We start from the raw sequence: 23,187 nt of genomic DNA on the forward strand, positions 1-23,187 counted from the left end.
AATAAAATTGTGATATATGAAGTTGCAGTGAAAACAACTAAAAATTAATACATTTTTATTAGCGGCATCATTTTCTTTACCTGTGATATACTGTATTGGGCTAAATATGAATAATCATGTTTGATGGCACAGAGACTTACTAGCATAATCAATTTATGTATAGCTAACATATCTGACATATTGAGTACTACTGGATATTGTGGACTGTCACAATAATAGTACTGTATATAAATGCGATCAACTAACTATGCTGAAAAAAAACATGACTTATATGAGGGCTGTAAGATATTAAGCATATGCTGAGCCCTTTTGCATGCTCATCACTGATGAGTTGGCTTCTTTCCCAAACAAAAATCCACAGCCATATGTTTAGACAAATCTGAGTAGGAAACGGAGCATCCCAATGACTGTTGCAAGTGGTGATGATACAAGTGATTGTGCACTGATGGTAGAATGTTTAGAACCACTAATACAGTTGCACTGTACACAGACACTAAAAATGGGTGTATAAGTGCTTATACTCTCTGGCACATGCTGGTGCACAGGGAGAAGGCTGACATTAATATTTGCATATTATTGCTCCCTGTGTTCCAGTGGCAGCCACTATTGTGAATGCAGTTGCATCCACCTCTTAATCTGGCCCAGAGACTGATGTCTTCCTAAGCTTTGCAGGTGCACAAAGTGTAAAGATGGCAGACACATCAAGGATTATACAGTAGTGTCTGGCAACACTCCAGCCCAGCTCAATGGGAGCAACAGCACACACAACCACAAACACAACAACAGGGCACCCAGGGGCACCAAAAAATAGGCACACATAGCTGCGTCACCAGCATGCGGGCACTGTTACATAAGTAAATTGGGGTTTCTCTGTGGCATAATGTGAACTGAGGGCACTCTGAGCCCAATTCAGATCTGATCGTAGATCATAGCACATCTACGATCAGGCCCTAGATCATAGCACATGTCAGGCTCTGTCCCCCCTGCACTTGTGCAAAAGCATCGCACGGTGGAGATGCTTTTGCACCCGGCGAGTAGCTCCCTGCCTGCGCAGCTCCTGCGCACTGGCAGGGAGCTACCCACCGCGTCCCGGGTCGCAGCAGCTGTGTGTGACATCACGCATCCTCTACGCTCCCCCCCCCAGCAGTCCAGATACACCTGTGTTGTCCGGACCGCGCCCCGCCAACGGCATTCTAACACCATTAGCACGCCCCCTCCCGCCCCACGACTGCCTCTGCCTGTCAACCAGGCAGAGGCGATGGCAAGAGTGAGATGCTGTTAGCATATCACTAGGCTCCAGTGGTGCGCACACGCAGTACAGACGCTGTGCGAGCGCACTCCACTAAGTGATTCAGATTGCGATTGCTGCCACTGCAGCTATGCAGTCTGAATTACCCTCTATGTCTAGGAGAAGGAGTAGTCTACACTGAGCTAATCAATCAGGATTAGGTTTGACTGGGACATTATGACCATGTGCAGCTCATTTGTTTACCGGCTTTGTAGGGAAACAGCCCTCTTTCCTTCTCATACATCATATAAAAACCACACAGATATTATTATATTAATGTTTAGTGTCAATAAGAAGCTCGTTTCACAATGATCAATTAGTTCTTTAAAATAGGGATTCAAACAATTTTGGGATTGGGGTGTCCTTTTCTCCCAAGTTACCTTCCAGATAAACATTTTGCTTTATTATTGAATTGTAACTAAACAACCCTTAAATCTGTTTGCTAGAATCCATGGCAAGGCTCTCATAATAACCTGCACAAACTCAGCAAAATTTATACAATTAAATTTGGTTGAGTTTGATGTCTTTTTGTACTGTTTGTATGTATGTAATGTTTCCTTAAAGCCCTGCTGTTCTATTTCCATAATTATATTTTTATTACAGCAGCTGATATTACATACTGTAATATTATGTTGCTGAACTGCTTACCTAAACAGAATATGTTATTCCACCTTATCTCTTAAATTGTCCACCTACATGTTTTTCCAAAAAGAACACTGCTCTATGCTCGCCCTCAACATATAGCTTGGTCTTTGTGTGGCTATCTGAAGTGTACCATAGCAGTGCTGTACTAAATGACTCATGACCCCTGGGCCAGCTTCTGCCATCCCCTGCCCCAGGGCATGTGACAACATCATGACATCAGAAGTAAAAGTGTACATGACACCACTGCCTGCACCCCACAATCTGGAGCCTTATTGCAGGTGTAGCACTGGTTGCACCTATCATGGTACATCTCTTTACCATGGTAGATTGTAGCATCTCTGTCTGATCCAAACCTCAGTTGGTAAACTGATGCTGGAATCAGAAAGTCACTCTCCAGATATGTTAAGTACATTAATTATGTCTCAATTACCTGATAATTATATACTTAGAATGCAATATGGACATTATGTATTTCAATGAAGAAGGGGCAGTGAAGTCCTTCTGACATTCTTAAGGCTTCCTACAGACTAACACAGTCATTTCAATCACTGTTAATAGCAAATTATTGCATGGTGGCATGCCAACTATCATTAAATTATGATTACTAAGTGGTGCATTGCTCTAGAAATGTAGTAAGGGCATGTATTAGGTTCAGCAAAAGTATATATTATAACATTATTAATGATCTAAAAATAATAATACTTTTAAAATGTGTTACTTTCTTAGACTGGGTACACATCAGACAGACATGGTGGTGGACACGCCATCATGCCAACATGCCGTGGCCAATTCACAGCTGGGGATAGCTCAATTAATTTCATTAGGAATTAATTTCCATAATTAGGATTTAATGGAGCGATCGCCGGCTGTGACTATTCGCAGCCCGGTGTGCTATGCAGTAGGCCGTAGATGAACATGGCTACATCTGTTTATACACTTACCAATTGGCTGCTCAATGTGTCAGTCTTCTAATCTAGCTTGGTGGGCATTTGAATGTGTCCTTCCAGCTGTGACGTCGGTACCCGCAGCAAGTGTACGAGCTGCAAGTGAACCCCCAATACACACCGGCCAGATGTGTCGATATATCTTTAGATATATCAGTCATCAGCTGTGCTACACAGCCAATGTGAAATGTCGTTCATAGACATATCGGGTACACACCCGCCGACAGGTTCAAAATATATCAGCCATTCGCACAAACGGATGATATATCGCCTAGTGTGTACTTAGCTTTATTTCCCAAAACACTGGCATGTTTTACATGTGTCTGACAAATTTACAAAAATACATGAATGCCATTCAAAATACAACTGGCTGCAAACATTCAAAAAAAGGAATCATCACCTAAAAATGTTGTTAGCCCATTTACACTTGTATGCCCAGTTTCAATCAAACTAAGTATGAGAACACAGGTGCTATGAACGGGTTGGATTTGAAATGCTGGCAGACAGGAGGCCAGTGGTAAGAATGCAGACAGGAAGAAGGTAAGTAGACTTGCCTTCCCCCAATGGCTCCCTAACCCTCTTTTTTAGCAGTCTAAACTTAACACTTCCCCCCAGCAGCCTAACCCTAACCCTTCCTGGGGGTGCCTAAACCTATCCCCCCCTCCCCACAGCCTAACCCTAACCTTAAACCTCATGTCCCCCCCACCCCCTACTGATTACCTCTTCGGAGGACCGGCAATGACTCATGCGGGATCTCGGCTGTCATGTTTCCAGCGCTGAGATTGTGATCCCAGTAGGGATGTTGGCAATGGCATGCCAAGCAGTGTCAAGATTCCGTTGGTACTTTGACTGCCATGATCACGACCATCTGGATCTTGACCGGATCTCCTTTGAACTTGTGTCAAGTTGCTACAGTTCATACAGTACCAATGATTCCCAAACTGTGCCTAGGCACCCTGGGGTGCTTTAAGAGAAGCGGAGCCCCGTGTACTGCCTCCTCTGTTTGGAGCTCCTCCTCTCTGCCATCAACGCTGGAGAGTCTGTGCACTAGAGGTTTCAGACTCTACTGCGCATGCGCAGATCACTTGGAAAATGGTGCAGTGGTACAATAATTAGTACTACTGCCCCAAATAACTCAGTCATAGGTTCAATTCCAATAAGGCCCCTATCTGTGTGTAGTTTTTATGTTTTCAACATACCACAGTCCACACACCCTGCACCCATTTAAATATACTCATAGTCATCACGGCGCTGGCTGCAGAGTGGCAAATATCACTTGGAAAATGGCCAGCATGGCTATTATCCTGTGATTTGCACATGTGCATTAGAAATGTCCCACGGAACTTGGTGTGGGTGCCATTTTCCTGGAGATCTGTGCATGCATAGTAGACTCTGACACAATGCCAGAGTCTACTGTAATGCTGAATGTTCAGTCTCTGATTGGGCCCCCTTCTCTCTTAAAGCACTTCAGGCTGGAAACTTATGTGGATGACTAAATAATCTCTAGAAAGTGCTGCATAATATGTGTGCACTATATAAATATCTCATAATAAATAAATAATCAACATACAAATTGATTTGGTCAGTAAAACACCACAGTCGATAAAACATTAGGCATGGAATTAGTAGACAACATTGTTTTCTGTTTTTGTACTACACGTTTGCAATCAAAAAAAGAACCAGGGTGGTCATTCCGAGTTGTTCGCTCGTTATTTTTTTTCGCAATGGAGCGATTAGTCGCTAATGCGCATGCGCAATGTCCGCAGTGCGACTGCGCCAAGTAAATTTGCTATGCAGTTAGGTATTTTACTCACGACATTACAAGGTTTTTTCTTCGTTCTGGTGATCGTAATGTGATTGACAGGAAGTGGGTGTTTCTGGGCGGAAACTGGCCGTTTTATGGGAGTGTGTGAAAAAACGCTACCGTTTCTGGGAAAAACGCGGGAGAGGCTGGAGAAATGGAGGAGTGTTTGGGCGAACGCTGGGTGTGTTTGTGACGTCAAACCAGGAACAACAAGCACTGAACTGATCGCACTGGAAGAGTAAGTCTGGAGCTACTCAGAAACTGCACAGAGAAGTCTTTTCGCAATATTGAGAATATTTTGTTCGCAATTTTGATAAGCTAAGATTCACTCCCAGTAGGCGGCGGCTTAGTGTGTGCAAAGCTGCTAAAAGCAGCTTGCAAGCGAACAACTCGGAATGAGGGCCCATGTTTACCTATTAAACATGTGGAGTTTTCTCTAGTAAAATAATACAAACTGCATTGTAGGAGTGAGTGAAATACAACTAGAATAGGAATATGAGTACTAACTGTATAACAGGGTGTTTGTATTTACCTATTTTATGCAACACAATATATTAAAAAAATATGCACTGTGGTTGAGATCTGCTATCAAGCAAAAAGCTTTCCCTATTACTTTAATTTAATGAGCTGACAATTCAGAAGCAGAAGGTTGCAATTATGTACTTTGAAAGCTATGAGATAAAAGAAACACTACAGTTCTAGAGGTACTTTTAAGTAAAGTTAATGTCATTGGCGTTCTTAAGAGAATGTACAATGAAAAATATAATGCAGAAAATGTCATAGTGAGCGAGATTGTAGCTGGTGAGCAAATTATATTTTGGTCATTCAAAAATATTCTAACCTTTATGCTTTCAGTTCTAAGACAGTATATATTGTTAATTAAATACAAGGTTTAATTAATTAAATATCTCTGCTTTTGGGTCTATCAATAACTAATTTGGTGATATTGCTTGATTTATTAACGCACTATTTCTCAGAAATAATCCTATTTATGTTGACAATAGGTAGATTTTAGGGAAACTTCTTTCTTTAATAAAAAAGTCTTTTAATGCAATTAGCATAATTCAAGTAACCTTTATTAATGTTTCATTATTTTTCATTGCTTTGCTTAAATGTTTAAACTTACTTATGGAATATGAAGTTAAATATTGTTGTTGTCACTGGTCTTGTTATTTTTGTTACTCTATGTATTATTATTATTTTTATTATTATGGTGATGATGATGGTGATGATGATGCTGCAGAAAGATATGATGATGATGATTATCGAAAGGTCATTTTCGATAATTTATAGAATATGTGCATTCTGAGATTACATTTTTTTTAAGGCTAATTGTAAGATGTGGGAAACAACATTTCTCAATAGCCAATAAACAAAATGACTTCAGTGATGTAACCCCAACTACATTTTGTACTAAGGAGTGGGGAAGGTTGCCATGGAGAGGGGGCATGAGCCAGGATGTTTAGGACTTTTCTGGTGGGCAGTGACAGTTAGAATAGTTGGCAGTTAGCTGTGAGGTTCCTGGCCAGGAAAGAGGCATCTATCACCCATCTATATTTGGTAAGGGGTAGGGATCTTGAGTAAGGGATGCTAGATCTAGCAGAGATGCAGAGTGCTGTAACCAGAGGCTCCAAGGTGCAAAGTGAACCTGAGAGGCAGAGTGAGACTACAATGTGATACTGAGTAACCAGTGGAACTGAGGTGACAGATGAACCAGCCAGATGGAGCAGAGAGGAGAGGGGACAATTAGTGAGGATACAATAATAGACAATTACAGATATATCCACATACACCTATCCTAAAATTGTATCAATTAGCCCAATTTGGCATTCCATAAACTTTGTAACTAAGCCACGCCATGCATCGCACAATAGTTTTTTTTTCACAAGTATGCATCTTATTTGCATTGCTAATGTGATGAAATTACAGAGAATGGGTACCCTGAACACTGGTGATAGCAGTGTATACAGCTGCTGTGTGTGACTCGGGTAGCTGTACAGTATTATAGTGGCACTTATCATGCTGCTGTAGCTCTTTCTGCTTCACTTCTTTACCAAGGTGAAGCAGGAAGCACAGCGATGAGATGTGTTAGCATCGTATAAACTGGTGTGAAAACTACCCCCCTCCAGCAATCCCTGCAAGTGCCACAATGCCACAGCCTAATGCTGATATATAGTGTCTTCCTTTCCCTCCAGCTCCACTGGGTATATGCGAGCAAGTATATTGTCATATAACCTTGTCAGCTATTCCATGCATAAGTGAGCACAGGGGTTTGGTGGCAACCTGAAGCCCAAGGGGTGCAATTTAAAAGATAACCAGTATCTAGATCAACACCATATGGTTGACAGTCAATAGGTCAACAGGGTCAAAAGGTTGACATTCCTTTACAATCTATGGTCAACATGGATTTAGGCTGACATGCTCAAAGAGTCAACAGGGTCTAAAGGTTGACATAAAAGGTTGACACTTTTTTTGTGTTTTTTGATCCCTAATCAAAACCCTAAACCTAACCCTCCCCCCTAGTGCCTAACTCTAACCCTCCCCTAGTGCCTAACCCTAACCACCCCTTCTTGCAGCCTAATCCTAGCCTTTCCCCAAGTGCCTAACCCTAACTATAACCCTAACACCTAAACCTAATCCTAACCTTGAAAATCATGAAAAATCATGAAAATCCATGTGTTGAACTTTTTTGTGTCGCCCTTTTGACCTTGTCATCCTTTTGTCCCTGTTGACCTAAGTCCATGTTGACCATTTAACTGTCAAACTTTTGTCCCTGTTGACTTTCTTACCCTGTCAACCTATTGACTGTCGATCATCTGGTGTCGACCTATTGACTGTCTATTTACTGTCTGTCTTCCATCCGGACTACCCAGCCCTAGGGGTAAACACAAGTAAATGGCCCTGGCCTTTTTAACAGGACCATTTGCATCTGCATCTACCAAGGAAACAAAGTTTTCACTAAATCCTGTGTGTGGTTTGTCCAGTGAGGGTGTGGTTTAAATAGTCAATTGAATAATTACGTCAATAAGCTATAAACAAAAACAGTATTTATCAGCCCCATCTGACAAAACAGAGAGCATTACAGTTACAGCTATACAAGACATGGAGCATTCTAGCGATAGATACACAACATATGGTGTATTTTAGTGATCGATATACAGTGCAGGGAGTAATTATAGTGACATCTATAAAATAGAGAACATTCTAGAAACTTATAGTATATAAAATAGGCAGAGCATTCTTGTAGCTTTTGGTTAAATTTCCATTTATTTGGCTTGGATGCTAGAATTCTCACCAGATAATATTATTAATTTATCAAAGCTGGCAGTGCTCACTGACCATAAACAGTCTTACAAATTATGATGAATAAATGTAGTTAGTAACATTCTACAGTATATGTAAACAATCATAAAATATACACATGTTCACCAATCTAATACTGTGCATATACATACATTCTACTATATTACAGTATCAAAATACTACTACTAATATTACTACTACTACTACTACTACTACTACTACTACTACTACTACTACTACTACTACTACTACTACTGCTACTACTACCACTACTACTACTACTACTAATACTACTAATACTACTACTACCAGGGGCGGATTGGTCTATAAAGTTACTAGAAAGTTTCCCGGGAGGCTGGCCGGACTGTGAGGCCAAATGCAGCATGTGGCCCTGCCCCCAGTAGCTCATGACACTCACTGAATTTCCTGGCAGGCATAGGCAGCCCATCGGGACATGTCAGAGGCCGAAGCTGGGAAGAGCTCTGTACTTCTGTAGCAGCAAGAATGGGTTGTCATCTCGTGAGACAGAGCTCCTCCAGTCCCTGGCCTGTACCCGCCCAGACAACACAGCACAGCAGAGATTAACAAATGGTTATGCAGTGAGGGGCTGACCTCTTTCCTTCCTGTCACTCTAGTCCTGGCCCTCAATTAAACTCTTACTGACCAATCAGTTTCTGTCTTTGAAGATCAGTTTGGCAGATAAAGCACATTTCTTAATAGCTACTGTAGACAGACGTTATCTATGAACTGACTTTCATTAATGCTACAGTAGATATCTTGCAGAATTGTTCTAGCTGTATAAAAAAAGCATACACGATGTCTGATATATTGTCAAATTTAGTTGTAATGAACACTGCAGCACAATGTAGAACCCTACAATGTAAAACCCAGTAAGCATATGATGTGTTTCTTATAGAGATGAGCGGGTTCGGTTCTCTGAGAACCGAACCCTACCGAACTTGACGTGTCAAACACGGGTCCAAGCCAGGCTCGGTTGTTCCTGCCTGACTCGGAAAACCTGAACAAGACAAAACATCATCATCCCGCTGTCGGATTCTCGCGAGATTCAGATTCCATATAAAGAGCCGCGCGTCGCCGCCATTTTCACTTGTGCATTGTAGAGGGTACAGAGAGGACGTGGCTACGTTCTCTCAGCGTCAAATCTCAGTATCAGTTCTCAGTATCAGTGCTTATTGCTGCTCAGTAATACTAGTACAGTGTCTCTCTTGGGCTCTGAGTACTTGTGCTCTAGTACAGTGTCAGTATCTTGCTGCTGTTAGGTGCTCTGGTAGTAGTGTCCTGTGACTGCATCAGTCATCATCATTCCAGTCACAGTGGTATCTGGGGGGGTGACAATTCCAGAGTGCTTTTGTGCTGCTCAGTAATACTAGTACAGTGTCTCTCTTGTGCTGCATCTTGCTGCTGTAGGGTGCTGTGGTAGTAGTGTCCTGTGACTGTGTATCGGTCATCATCATTCCAGTACACAGGGACCTGTGATGGTGGATTCCAGTGGGGACAAATTAATACTCCGTGAGGAGGAGGATGTACACAGTGAAAGGGGTGAGGAATCAGAGGATGAGGATGAGGTGGACATCTTGCCTCTGTAAAGCCAGTTTGTGCAAGGAGAGATTGATTGCTTCTTTTTTGGTGGGGGCCCAAACCAACCAGTGATTTCAGCCACAATCGTGTGGAAGACCATGTCGCTGAAATGATTGGTTTGTTAAAGTGTGCATGTCCTGATAATACAACATATGGGTGGGTGGGTGGGAGGGTCCAAGGACAATTCCATCTTGCACCTCTTTTTTATTTATCTTTGCATCATGTGCTGTTTGGGGACTATTTTTTTAAGTGCCATCCTGTCTGACACTGCAGTGCCACTCCTAGATGGGCCAGGTGTTTGTGCCGCCCACTTGGGTCACTTAGTTTAGTCATCCAGCGACCTCTGTGCAAATTTTAGGACAAAAATAATATTGTGATGTGTGAGGTGTTCAGAATAGACTGGAAATGAGTGGAAATTATGGTTATTGAGGTTAATAATACTATAGGATCAAAATGACCCCCACATTCTATGATTTTAGCTGTTTTTGAGTTTTTAAAAAAAAAACACCCGAATCTAAAACGCATCCCAATATGACAAAAATCCGAAAGGGTGGTTTTGCCAAAACGTGTCCGAATCAAAAACACGACCACGGACCTGAATCCAAAACCAAAACACAGAACACGAAAAATGCCCGCTGCACATCTCTAGTTTCTTACCAGTAAGCGGGCTGTGTAGTAGATCTTGTAGGTGGGTATGTCTAGTGCACAAATGAGCAGGTAGGAACTAATGGCGAATATGAACAGTCCAGTAAACATATCAAGGTTCTGTACATTGCTAATCAGAATAAGTCACAAATTTGCTGCAAAACCAAAGCATAGATACATGAAGCCAAATGAGTATACAGGTAATCTGAACAGAGAGGTACAAGGAACAAGCTGGATAGGTACACAGGTAATACAGAGTAGCAGACAGAATAATGGTTTGTAAGGTGATCCTGAGGTCAGAACACAGGGACCATGAGCAAATTTCTTAGCATTCTTCATGACTTGATCTTAATCATCTAGCACTGAGTAACAGATGAGTTACCCTTTATAGACAAAGGGATGTTTCAAGGTCCAGACAGGTGTCTTCTATTTGCACATTTGTGCACCAGCAAACCTTACACTGAAAATATCTCTCCATCCACAGTCCCTGGCAAAGATGTGAAATGCCCGGGTTGATTCTGACTTGCACACTGCTGCAACCACTTTAACATCTTTTACACTCCCATCAGACAGTGCATCTCTGTGCATTTGAATAGCCCCTCCCAGTCACTACCCAGGAATGACCTTGCATTTTATATGCTATTGTGACTTTGTGCCATGTGACTTTCGATCAGGGCCGGATTAAGCCATATGGGTGCCTGGGGCATGTAAAACAGGGCGGCCCCAATGGAAGGTGGGGGATGTATATTAAATTGTGCATATCTCCTAACATGTCCCATTCCAGGAGGGACAAAATTTTCTCTACCTGGACTTCCCACTTAATACACTGCTCAAAAAAATAAAGGGAACACTAAAATAACACATCCTAGATCTGAAGGAATGAAATATTCTTATTAAATACTTTGTTCTTTACATAGTTGAATGTGCTGAAAACAAAATCACACAAAAATTATCAATGGAAATCAAATTTATTAATCCATGGAGGTCTGGATTTGGAGTCACACTCAAAATGAAAGTGGAAAAACACACTACAGGCTGATCCAACTTTGATGTAATGTCCTTAAAACAAGTCAAAATGAGGCTCAGTAGTGTGTATGGCCTCCACGTGCATGTAGGACCTCCCTACAATGCTTGGGCATGCTCCTGATGAGGTGGCGGATGGTCTCCTGAGGGATCTCCTCCCAGACCTGGACAAAAGCATCCGCCAACTCCTGGACAGTCTGTGGTGCAACGTGGCGTTGGTGGATGGAGCGAGACATGATGTCCCAGATGTGCTCAATTGGATTCAGGTCTGGGGAACGAGCAGGCCAGTCCATAGCATCAATGCCTTCATCTTGCAGGAACTGCTGACACACTCCAGCCACATGAGGTCTAGCATTGTCTTGCATTAGGAGGAACCCAGGGCCAACCGCACCAGCATATGGTCTCACAAGGGGTCTGAGGATCTCGGTACTTATGACAGTCAGGCTACCTCTGGTGAGCACATGGAGGGCTGTGCGGCCCCCCAAAGAAATGCCACCCCACACCATTACTGACCCACTGCCAAACCGGTCATGCTGGAGGATGTTGCAGGCAGCAGAACGTTCTCCTTGGCATCTCCAGACTCTGTCACGTCTGTCACATGTGCTCAGTGAGAACCTGCTTTCATCTGTGAAGAGCACAGGGCGCCAGTGGCGAATTTGCCAATCTTAGTGTTCTCTGGCAAATGCCAAACGTCCTGCACGGTGTTGGGCTGTAAGCACAACCCCCACCTGTGGACGTCGGGCCCTCATACCACCCACATGGAGTCTGTTTCTGATCATTTGAGTAGACTCATGCACATTTGTGGCTTGCTGGAGGTCATTTTGCAGGGCTCTGGCAGTGCTCCTCCTGTTCTTCCTTGCACAAAGGCGGAGGTAGCGGTCCTGCTGCTGGGTTGTTGCCCTCCTACGGCCTCCTCCACATCTCCTGATGTACTGGCCTGTCTCCTGGTAGCGCCTCCATGCTCTGGACACTACACTGACAGACACAGCAAACCTTCTTGCCACAGCTCGCATTGATGTGCCATCCTGGATGAGCTGCACTACCTGAGCCACTTGTGTGGGTTGTAGGGAGGTCATACAGGCACGTGGAGTCCACACACACTACTGAGCCTCATTTTGACTTGTTTTAAGGGCATTACATCAAAGTTGGATCAGCCTGTAGTGTATTTTTCCACTTTCATTTTGAGTGTGACTCCAAATCCAGACCTCCATGGGTTAATAAATTTGATTTCCATTGATCATTTTTGTGTGGTTTTGTTGTCAGCACATTCAACTATGTAAAGAACAAAGTATTTAATAAGAATATTTCATTCATTCAGATCTAGGATGTGTTATTTTAGTGTTCCCTTTATTTTTTTGAGCAGCGTATATGATTGGCATCACCTGTGTTGAACCACTGAATTGATAAGAAAGGTACTTCAACACAGGTGATTGCAATCATAATTTAAGAAGGAAGTCCAGGTAGAGAGCATTTTGTCCATCCTGTAATGGGTCATGGTGGGAGGTATAGATTGTGTATACACTGTATTAAATTTAAACCAATGGTGTATATTAGTTTTAACTAATAGTTTAATAATGCCTGGGTACTGTTTATATCTCCACCTAATTGAAAGACAACTATTTTATAAACATTTCTTGTAGTGGAACAAAGACAACTTAACCTTAAAATACACATAGAAAAATAAAATAATTTATCTTCACATGCAAGAATAGCAGCAGCCTCTGTACTACTTACACACTGGGACAGGACTCAGGAGGACTCTCTGTGTGTGTCTCTATCTCTAGACCCAAATGTTTTAGTTGCATAACAGTTTACACAGGACTCAGACACCCAGTTGTGGAGGAGAAGCTGGGATTCCTGTGTCACTTACAGCTCTCTCCACCCTTCTATCTCTCCTCTAGTCAGAAAGCGCTGTCGGTAGCTCATGAAACATGATACTCCTATGTCTCTGCCTTCATTGCATACTGTCCTGCTCGCATTCTGGCTGCTGGTTCTGCTGCTGCTTAAGAAGGAAAGCTAGTGATGTCAGTGTGCTCTTGCAGGGGGGCCCCTGACAAAGGGGGCCCAGGGTACAGTATGCCCTGCATTCCCCCCTTAATCTGGCTATGCTTTCAATGCCTGTACAGTTGAAAGACATTGACCATGTGCCCGAATATCACCATTGCACACAAATAAATACCATAATGTCTGGCCAAGTTCTAACTCCTTACTTTGAAGAAACATGTTTCAATTACAAAAGCAAGATACAGCTAGTGACATACAGTATATGCTTAACTCAATAATGATTACCTCGAGGAGCTTATCAATTGTTTCACTATTATTATAATAGAAAATGAATATATTCAGTTATATAAAATGTTTGCTATGCTTTATGATTTATTCTAATATGTTTTGCTATAGTTTAATTAAGTGAACTGAATGCAAACCTTCCTTAAATATACTAGTTTTTTTATATATATTTAAAAGCTAACATCCATCAACTCATTTCTTTATTATTTCTTTCAGAATATACTGACATATTAGTGACATGCGGGCCGGAGGAAATTCAACTATCTATTTACCTGTGCCCAGTGTACTATGCTGGTTATAATGAAACTGAGCTCTTCATGAATGATATTTTATCTAATCCTGGCTGCCAAGGAACAGTTGATTTATCAAACACAATCCCATTCCTGACATTTGTTTTTTCAATCAATGACAGTTCAACTTGTGGCAGTTCATTCCAGGTAATCCTCAATTTTACCTTCAATGCGTTTTATAGAGTACTCTATCATTTCATTTAATATATGCTCACTGATCTTTTATTTTTAGGCACATTGTAGAATTATTAGTGGTAACACTGTTCTGGTTACATCAAACAAGAACATTTGCTTATTAGGACAAACATTTTTTAACTTATTCTTGACAAAATTGATGCAAAGGGAAACAGTAAAAAACTCTCTCTTAACGTGAGCGCAAAATCAGAAAATACCTATGAGGGTGAGATCTCGACTCTCTTATGAGACTTGGGGGTTGATGTCAGTGTCGTAACTAGCCATTTTAGAGCTGTGTGCAACAGCATTGGCGCCCCCCATCATATTTAAAATAGGGCCAGTGCGTGCCGTAGGGGCGTGCCAAAAATATAGGGGTGTGGCTTCATGGGGAAGAAACGTCATCACAAAATAATACCAATTCATATTATGACACACAGTAGCGCCACTTACACACATCGCGGCAGGCAGAGTCCTCCTTTTACACATTACAGCAGATAGAGTCCTCCTTTTACACGTTATGGCAGGCAGAGTCCCGCTTACATCATTCCCCTACCCTTAGAGTGTAGTACAAAAACCAAGTTGCGCTTAACAATCAAAGATGAAAAACATTTATTTTAAAAATTAACAGCAATTCTCCCGGGAGTACAATTAATATAAAACAATTATCATAAATCTAAATGGGCAAAAAGATCAGTAGCCCAAGGCGCAAACACACCTATGCAGCCACTTGAGGATGACAGGGCCACTCCACCCTTATACAAATGCAATACAAAAAAGAGAATTCACAAGTAAAGGCGCTCAGTGTTGTCTCACTTACACCAATATTGACAAAATATAAAATATACTTAATGTCCAAATAAGGATCAAATCAGTCCCACAGTTGAGAAAGTCCTTTCTTAAAATCCTCTGTTTGCGCTTCCACCGTAAAGGCCTCTGTTTCCAGTAGTCACTCAAGAAGATATGCAATAAAAACAATACAAAATCATGGTGTAGTACGTCTCAAGCTGTTTTCACACAATGACAGATAGAAATGCTAGAGAACCAAAGCGTACCCCACTCACAAAAAGTAAGGTGACTATCCTCATGTAAAGGTATCTTTAGTAATGGTGCAGATATGACAATTCTTGTCAAATTATGCGTACCATACTCACTTCTCCAGAAGCAGTACTCCTCACATAACGGTTTCTTTAGATGTTCCATGCCGGATCCCTCCTCATTCAAATAAAGGGATATATACTGATAAAAAAGTTTTATTTAAAACATATATAGGCAATGACCATATGTAAGTCACAACTGATAACGATGCTATTAACAGGTATAGCCGTTGGCCGAAAACAGCAAATTCCCTGTCTGGTGTTAAGACATCAATTACAGAGGGAAAAAACATAAAATGGATATGCCTAAAAAACACTCTTCCTACATGTTTCTACCCTCTGGGGTCTTTATCAAGGAACAAGAGTGCTAAACGAACAACCATATTTAAGTCCAAGAACAGGAAATTGAAACAATTAGATTTTTATTTTGGAAAACCGGTTGCCATGGCAATGCGTTTCCACGTGTACCCAGCATTCCCTATGTTGATAATTGCCACTTCCTTCATAGAGCACGGACTATTGGAAATTATGCCAGCTAGTCTGTTTGCCCTTAGTTGCGGTCACATCCGCCCCGCGTTGCTATGGGAACCGCTCCCCGGGCCGGACACCTGTCCATTTCTGGCGCGCGTCATTTCCGCTATCTATCCCCATGGTAACCCGTCATCACAACAACGCGTGCGGCCAATTACACCGAACGCGCTGTGTGTCACTGACAGACAGTCAAAAGGAAACTGGTGCCCTAATGTAACTAGAGTACCACTCATGTAATATCATACATGCGGCTATAGCGTGTTTAATTGCTGGAAATCATACCAGCTCGTCTGGCTGCCCTTAGGTGCGGTCACATCCGCCCCGCGTTGTCATGGGAACCGCTCCCCACTGTCCATCCCCATGGCAACCCGTCAACACAACAGCGCGTGCGGCCAATTATACCGAACGCGCTGTGTGTCACTGACAGACAGCCTACAATAGGCTACTGCCCTGATGTCACTGTAGTCCCACTCATATAACAATATATATGCGGCTGTAGCGTTTTTGCCATATATAAATGCTGGGCACCTCGTCTCCATAACAACCCGTCCTCATACACAAAATATGTACATATCATAAAAGAAAAAAAATATATAAATAAAAATATAAATAAAAAAGGGTGCTAGCTAGAAGGACAATACCTACAAGAACCACCTTAATTCATACTCATGGTTCAAACCATCTGGTGCCATAGTTTGTAGATTGAAAATCCACTGCATTTCATTTTTAGCTAACCTATTATCCCTATTATTATTGCGCCACTGATCCCTTGTTAGTTCAATGCCCCAAAAGGCCAAAATATGATCAGTGGAGCATCCATGGGTTTCTTTGAAGTGAGGTGAAAAGGGATGTGTAACTAATCCTTTACGGATATTTCTCGCATGTTCACTCCACCTAATTTTTAGAGTCCTACTTGTTTTGCCTATGTATAGTTTATCGCAAGAGCATTGTATTGCATATACTGCATATTTACTATTACAGGTAATAAACTGTTGAATTTGGAATTCTTTACCATTCCTATTAAACTGTACAAGCTTGCGTATTTTTGAAGGGCAACTCTTGCACATGCTACATTCATCACATCTGTGAAAGCTCTGATTTCTCACAATGCCTCCCAATGGTCTCTCGATGTAGGCACTAGTGGTGAGTTTATCTTTCAAGTTTGGCGCTCTTTTGTATATGAACTTGGGTTTATCGGGTAGGATTGATCTTAATACTGGATCCTTTTTCAACAAATACCAGTTTTTATGAAACACCTTCTCTATTTGTTTGTGGTGTCCTGTAAATTATGTAACAAAGGCCAAATTATGTCGTTTTTTCCAAACCATCACTCTCCTGTCTATTGCATAACAACTTATCCCTATCAACTTCTGCAATTTTGTCCAAAGATTTCTGCAGAAGAAGTGGTTTATAACCTTTCTGAACGAATTTTTTCTTCATAACCTCAGCTTTTTTGACATAATCCTCTTTGTCAGTACAATTACGTCTAATGTGAGTAAATTGTCCTTCAGGAACATTTTTTAACCACTGGGGTAAATGGTTACTTTGTGTACTTATATATGTGTTTGAATCTGTGGGTTTCATATATACCGTGGATTCCACCCTATCCTCCACCGGATATATACTTAAATCAAGGAAGTTGACACTCAATTTACTCCAATCGAAATTCAAAATGATACCTAAATGGTTACTGTTGAGATATGTGCAAAACCAGTTTAGAGCATCTAAGTCCCCCTTCCATAGGAAGAGGACATCATCGATGTAACGCCACCAGGAGACCAGGTTCGCCGTCCAGTCATGCTCAGTCCAGACGGTGGTGTCTTCCCATCGGGACATGAAAATATTTGCATAACTGGGGGCGAACCTGGTCCCCGTGGCGGTCCCAACTTCCTGGTTATAGAAATCGCCATCAAAATTAAAATAATTGTGATGTAAGATAAAGGATATTCCTTTTAACAGAAAATCACACAAGTTCTCCTGCATACCGGCAGTCGCCAAAGTTTGTTTTACTGCCTCTATGCCATCTGTATGTCTGATGATCGTATACAATGACGTAACGTCCCCAGTCACTAAGAACATATCAGATTCCCATATCAGATTCCACCAGGAGACTGTGCTGATTTATTTGATATGTGACACTTGTGATTGAGTCTGTATATGAAGCACAATAGAACTTAGAGGTCTATTCATAAAGCAGTGAAATGAGTGGAGACGTTGCCCATAGAAACCAATCAGCTTTGAAGGAAGCCTTTATCAAGTACATTCCATAGACTGTAAGGAAGATGCTGATTGGTTGCCATGGGCCACTTCTCCACTGCTCTGTTTCTCCACTCCTTTTACTGCTTCATGAATAGACCCTTTAGCATGGAAAAAAGCTGCTGCTGCTGCATCGTAATACTTTGAATATAGATTTAGAAACTCAGTTGTACAGATATATACAAAGTTGTACAGATATATATATATATATACAAGTGTCACATATCAAAATAAGCAGAACATTTTCCTGTTGCATTTTAGTCAAATGGGACCTGGCACAGAGAGGGTCTGTTTGGTGCAACTGCAGCAAAGATGTATCTGTACAATTGTGAAAACCTACAAGCTAGCATACACAAGAATATAATATGTAATTTAACTGATCCCATGTGAGAACTGGAATTGGACATTACAATGGTAGCAATAAATTAGATGATTTTTACACGTCTATTGAGTTCACAATAACTTGAATTCAGTCTCACAGTCACTAGTAACTTTATAAAATAACAGAATGTTTAGGACAAATTATATATACACAAAAACTGTATATTCACATAAACCTATCATACTGTAATATGCTTTCTGCTAGCACTCTTCAAATGTTCTATAAAGTAATGGAGAGTCTTTTAACCCAAATGCCAATATCTTGAACACTATGAAATTTGATGAAAACTTTGTAGATGTTGTGAATGCATGTAATCTTGGTCACGTCTTAGCATTCATGTCACATAGGGGCCCTTAAAGTGTATACACAATTAGCAGTCAGATAGCAATACTGTAGTGCAGATATGTATATAAAGGCATCACAAACAATGGACTAAATGTAATAGCCTGTAGGCAAATCTGCCTACATTTTTAAAGTGGTAATCATTTATAAAGGCAAAACCAGCCACAGTGTGTGTGTGTGTGTGTGTGTGTGTGTGTGTGTGTGTGTGTGTTTGTGTGATGGATGCGTTGGCATATGGATGGCTTTATCACTTCATTACCTCAGCTAGAATGGAAACTGGGGTTTTGCTCAAATCTGTTTCTTAATTGGAAGCTGAACAACTCATTCAAGATATAAAACACCAGTTTGTGGGTAGATAATTTTTTGGATGGAATATCTTCAATCTGTGATCCACAGCATGGAGGCCAATGAATATTTGATGTCTGGGCTGCATATCTCCATGTTCTGATTTGGGCAGGTCATCATTCCCTCCTTCACTTTGCAGTCAGTTCCTGTCAGTAACAATTCCAAGCACTAGCATCTGGATTAGCAATGCCTCCACCAGCTTTCACCAAGATCATGTCGGTGATGGTGAGCTTTCTGCACAAAGAAGGCATTATGGTCATACCTTATTTAGACAATCTGCTTATGCAAATTCAGCTTAGCAGTTACAATAGAATCTAGATTGCACAGTTCAGGTGCTTCAAGGTCTCAGGTGAATCCTGAATTTCGAGAGTCCCACTTAACTTCTTTTCAGCACTTTCAGTTTCTCAGGGTGGTCTTTGACACTTTTCTTCAGAGGATTTTCTTGCTGGAGTCCAAAGCACGGACCCAACAGAACTTGATCACATCTGTACTCTCAGTAACTTGACTGGCAATCTTGTGCATAAAGCTGTTGGGCACGATGGTCTATCTAGATTGCACAGTTCAGGTGCTTCAAGGTCTCAGGTGAATCCTGAATTTCGAGAGTCACACTTAACTTCTTTTCAGCACTTTCAGTTTCTCAGGGTGGTCTTTGACACTTTTCTTCAGAGGATTTTCTTGCTGGAGTCCAAAGCACGGACACAACAGAACTTGATCACATCTGTACTCTCAGTAACTTGACTGGCACTCTTGTGCATAAAGCTGTTGGGCACGATGGTCTATCTAGATTGCACAGTTCAGGTGCTTCAAGGTCTCAGGTGAATCCTGAATTTCGAGAGTCACACTTAACTTCTTTTCAGCACTTTCAGTTTCTCAGGGTGGTCTTTGACACTTTTCTTCAGAGGATTTTCTTGCTGGAGTCCAAAGCACGGACACAACAGAACTTGATCACATCTGTACTCTCAGTAACTTGACTGGCAATCTTGTGCATAAAGCTGTTGGGCACGATGGTCTTCACTTTCAAGACTATTCAGTATGCCAGGTTCCATTTGCAGGAATTCCAGTGGGAAATTCTCCAAAATTGGACAGGATGCTCAGCATCCTTCTCATCTGAGTTTCTTATTCTGTCAGAAAACACTCATCAATCTGTACATTGGTGATCATCTCCTACAAGGTTGATCCTTGATCACTCCAGATTGGATCATTGTGACCACGAACTGGAGTCTCCTTGGATGGGGTGTCGTATCATTACATTTTCGGCTCCAGGGCCTTTGGTCGCCATCTGAAATGGCTTTTCAGTGATCAGACAGTAATCTTTCTTGCTCCAGGATGGTAACACAGGTAGGGTTACACTGACATTCTCAAAATGTCGGCAGGTCCCAGGTAGCGTCTTTCACTTTGTCCATACCTGCTACAACAAGATCCGTTTCTACATAAGGACCTTCTTCTGGTTGCTTTTAATAGCCTGGCTTTTGAAACCAAACTTTTAAAAGCTAAAGGTTTCTCTTCCTCAGTAATTTACACTACGAGCCTGGAAACCAATTTTGTCATGCAATTACCACACAGTGTGGAAAATATACATTTTGTGGTGTGCATAAAGGTGGGTTCATAAATCCAATTTTTGCCTCACTTTTTTTCGGCCTTCCTGCAGGGAGGTTTGGATATTGGTTTAAAATTTTGTTCTTTAAAAGTACAGATTTTGACCCTATCAATTTACTTTCAAAGGGGTTTAGCCCTTCTTTTAGAGATCTTACCCTTTTTACAGAGTGTGGTGCATAGCCATCCACTGTTTCATCCGCCGATAACGCTGTGTGATCTTAATCTGGTCTTCTCAGCTGTCAAATGGGCTCCATTTGAGTGGATTCAGCAGATTTTCAGTTAATTACCTTGAAGCTGGTCTTAGGGCATAGTCTTGCAAGCTTCCTTTTCTCATCTTCCCTGATGATAGAGTGATTCTCTGTATGGTTCCTACATTCCATCTGAAAGTTGTTTTGGCTTTCCTCTTAAACCAAAATGTTGTTTTTCCCATGTTTCCTCTTTCAACAACTTCCCGGGACGGGATGATTTAGCATCTCTCCAGTCTATACTAGTGCAGGACGATGGCACTGGATCAGTTTCAGCACATTCCACTAGGGCGATGGCAACCTCCTGAACAGTGCAATATGGGGCTCTGGTGGAACAGGTCTATTGTGTAGCTACCTGGTCCTCTGTCTACTTATAGTATTTACTAATTTTTACGGGTTTTGTGTTTTTGCCTCCGGTGATGCCCGCTTTGGGCGTATAGTTCTCAGTCATGTAGTCTGAACATTCTCTTCCCTGGGGGTGGCTGTTGAACACCCCATGGTCCAGTATCCCGCCAGCATTGCTGAAAGTGCATATAAGACTTTTAGTCACTTATCACTGAATCCTTTTCTCTGAAGCAGGCTGTGGAACACTGTTCTCCCTCCCTCATGTGAGATTTGGATTTTTGACCAATTTTTTGGACAATGGATTTGTTTAATTATTTCACTGGGTTACTACTACTCCTTACCGGACTCTTTTAAAAACAGTAATAGCATGATGGTGTTGCAGGGTGGAGTAGCTTAGAACTAAATTGACAGTTGTTTAATTGCCAAACTCCAGCCCATGCTACAATCCTATATTCTAATGTACCACAGCCTGCTTCAGAGAAAACTATTCAATGGTAGGTGGCCAAAAATCCTATTATTATTTGTGTAATAGTAGTAGTAGTAGTAGTAGTAGTAGTAGTAGTAGTAGTAGCAGCAGCAGTAGTATCTCCAATTAAAATTTAAGTTTCCTCATAAACAGCACCTGCCTTAATGTTTGATATCATATCAAATTATGGTGTGCAGTGCAGCTTCCCCCTATGTTCCTCTTTTAGCTAAGTCCTCTTCTTCCACTGTCTGGTGCTGCAGAACATTGTACACATCATTAATAATAATAATAATAATAATAATAATAATAATAATATAGGTTAATCTGCAGAAACTATCCAATTGGCCACACCACACATGTGATCAGATTGGAAGAAAAAATAATGTACACAGCACTCAGACTGTTTATTACTGTTTTCATCTTTCTTTTGCAACAAGATCCTTGATGAAAGAGGAGATGGGATTTTCCAGAGTTTCTCCACAATCCAGTATGCTAACATCAGTGGAATAATCAAATCAAAAGATCCAAGTGTTGGTGTCATCACCCGGAACCCAGAGTTGAAGTATTTATATTCCTGTACCTATCCTCTAGAATATCTCTTGAACAACACTAGACTGGATGTGTAAGTGTAAAAGACAATGATTACTTTTATTTATTAATTTGCATTACTTTCTAATATTTTTAAGTATATTGGTCCACATTAAGGTTTAAAGGGGCCCATTTATTATTTATTGGGTTTTCGACATGATATAATTTCTCATTGCTTTTCACACCAATAACAAATTATGTACTGCTGGGGGATCTGATACTGTGCTGCCAGGGGGCTCCACTGTGTAATGGTGTGGTGATCACTTTACTTTCAGTTTCCAGGCTTGAACATGCTACTGCACCTGAGCAGTCCGTTGACCATGCATATGCAAGCAGAATGTGCAGAAGAAGGATCTTAGGGATTCATCTCCCAGTAACTTTTGTGGAGTGTAGCCCATAGGCTACAATGTCTATTGCTATTTGAAGAGGGAGTTAGCTTCTGCATCCAAGCTCTAAAATTCTGGAGCTTGGTAAATTCAAATGAAGCAGCTCTCATAGGAACCTATGGGGGCTTCCTTTGCAATTGAAATTGGGGAATCACAGCAGATATCTTCGATATCTGCTGCGGTCTCCCCATAGATACATTCTGGGTATTCATAATATTTGTGGATACAATTTTTAGGCATATACAACAAATGTTCTCTGATAAAGAGGCCCACAAGTTTTACTGAGCTCTGTTTAAAATTATTTAATCAATATAGGGACTCAGCATAATGCCGGCTCACCGCAGTATCCTGTTCTATTCAGCCCCATACCTTTTTTCTGCTGTTCCGTCCCCTACTCTGACTGCTGCCTGTCCCGACTTCCCACCACTTTACTATAGCACATCCGCCACTCCCATGCTCTGCCCCATACCACCTCTCTGATTCATCTTGCCCCCGCTCCTATAGTTCCCTATTTCTGGTGACTGATCAGGTTCTCATCCTCTTCTACAGTGCTATGACTGTCCCATCTCCTTCACAGTGGAATCCATTGGGGTGCGAGCCCTGCCTC

At 41.5% G+C, this 23,187-nt stretch overlaps 1 protein-coding gene across 1 annotated transcript in view; it reads left to right on the forward strand.

Annotated features, from left to right (window-relative positions):
- Positions 1–3,400: 3,400 nt before the first annotated feature.
- The window catches only part of LOC134993003 (zona pellucida-like domain-containing protein 1), a 35,141-nt gene continuing 15,354 nt past the window's right edge, over positions 3,401–23,187 (forward strand). Inside the window, exons 1-4 of the mRNA XM_063950828.1 lie at positions 3,401–3,417; positions 6,192–6,241; positions 13,757–13,977; positions 22,044–22,228. Of these exons, the coding sequence (XP_063806898.1) occupies positions 3,401–3,417; positions 6,192–6,241; positions 13,757–13,977; positions 22,044–22,228 (473 nt within the window). The remainder of the gene's footprint in view (positions 3,418–6,191; positions 6,242–13,756; positions 13,978–22,043; positions 22,229–23,187) is intronic.

The sequence above is a fragment of the Pseudophryne corroboree genome, chromosome 2 (genome assembly GCF_028390025.1).
Source record: "Pseudophryne corroboree isolate aPseCor3 chromosome 2, aPseCor3.hap2, whole genome shotgun sequence".
Taxonomy (NCBI): Eukaryota; Metazoa; Chordata; class Amphibia; order Anura; family Myobatrachidae; genus Pseudophryne; species Pseudophryne corroboree.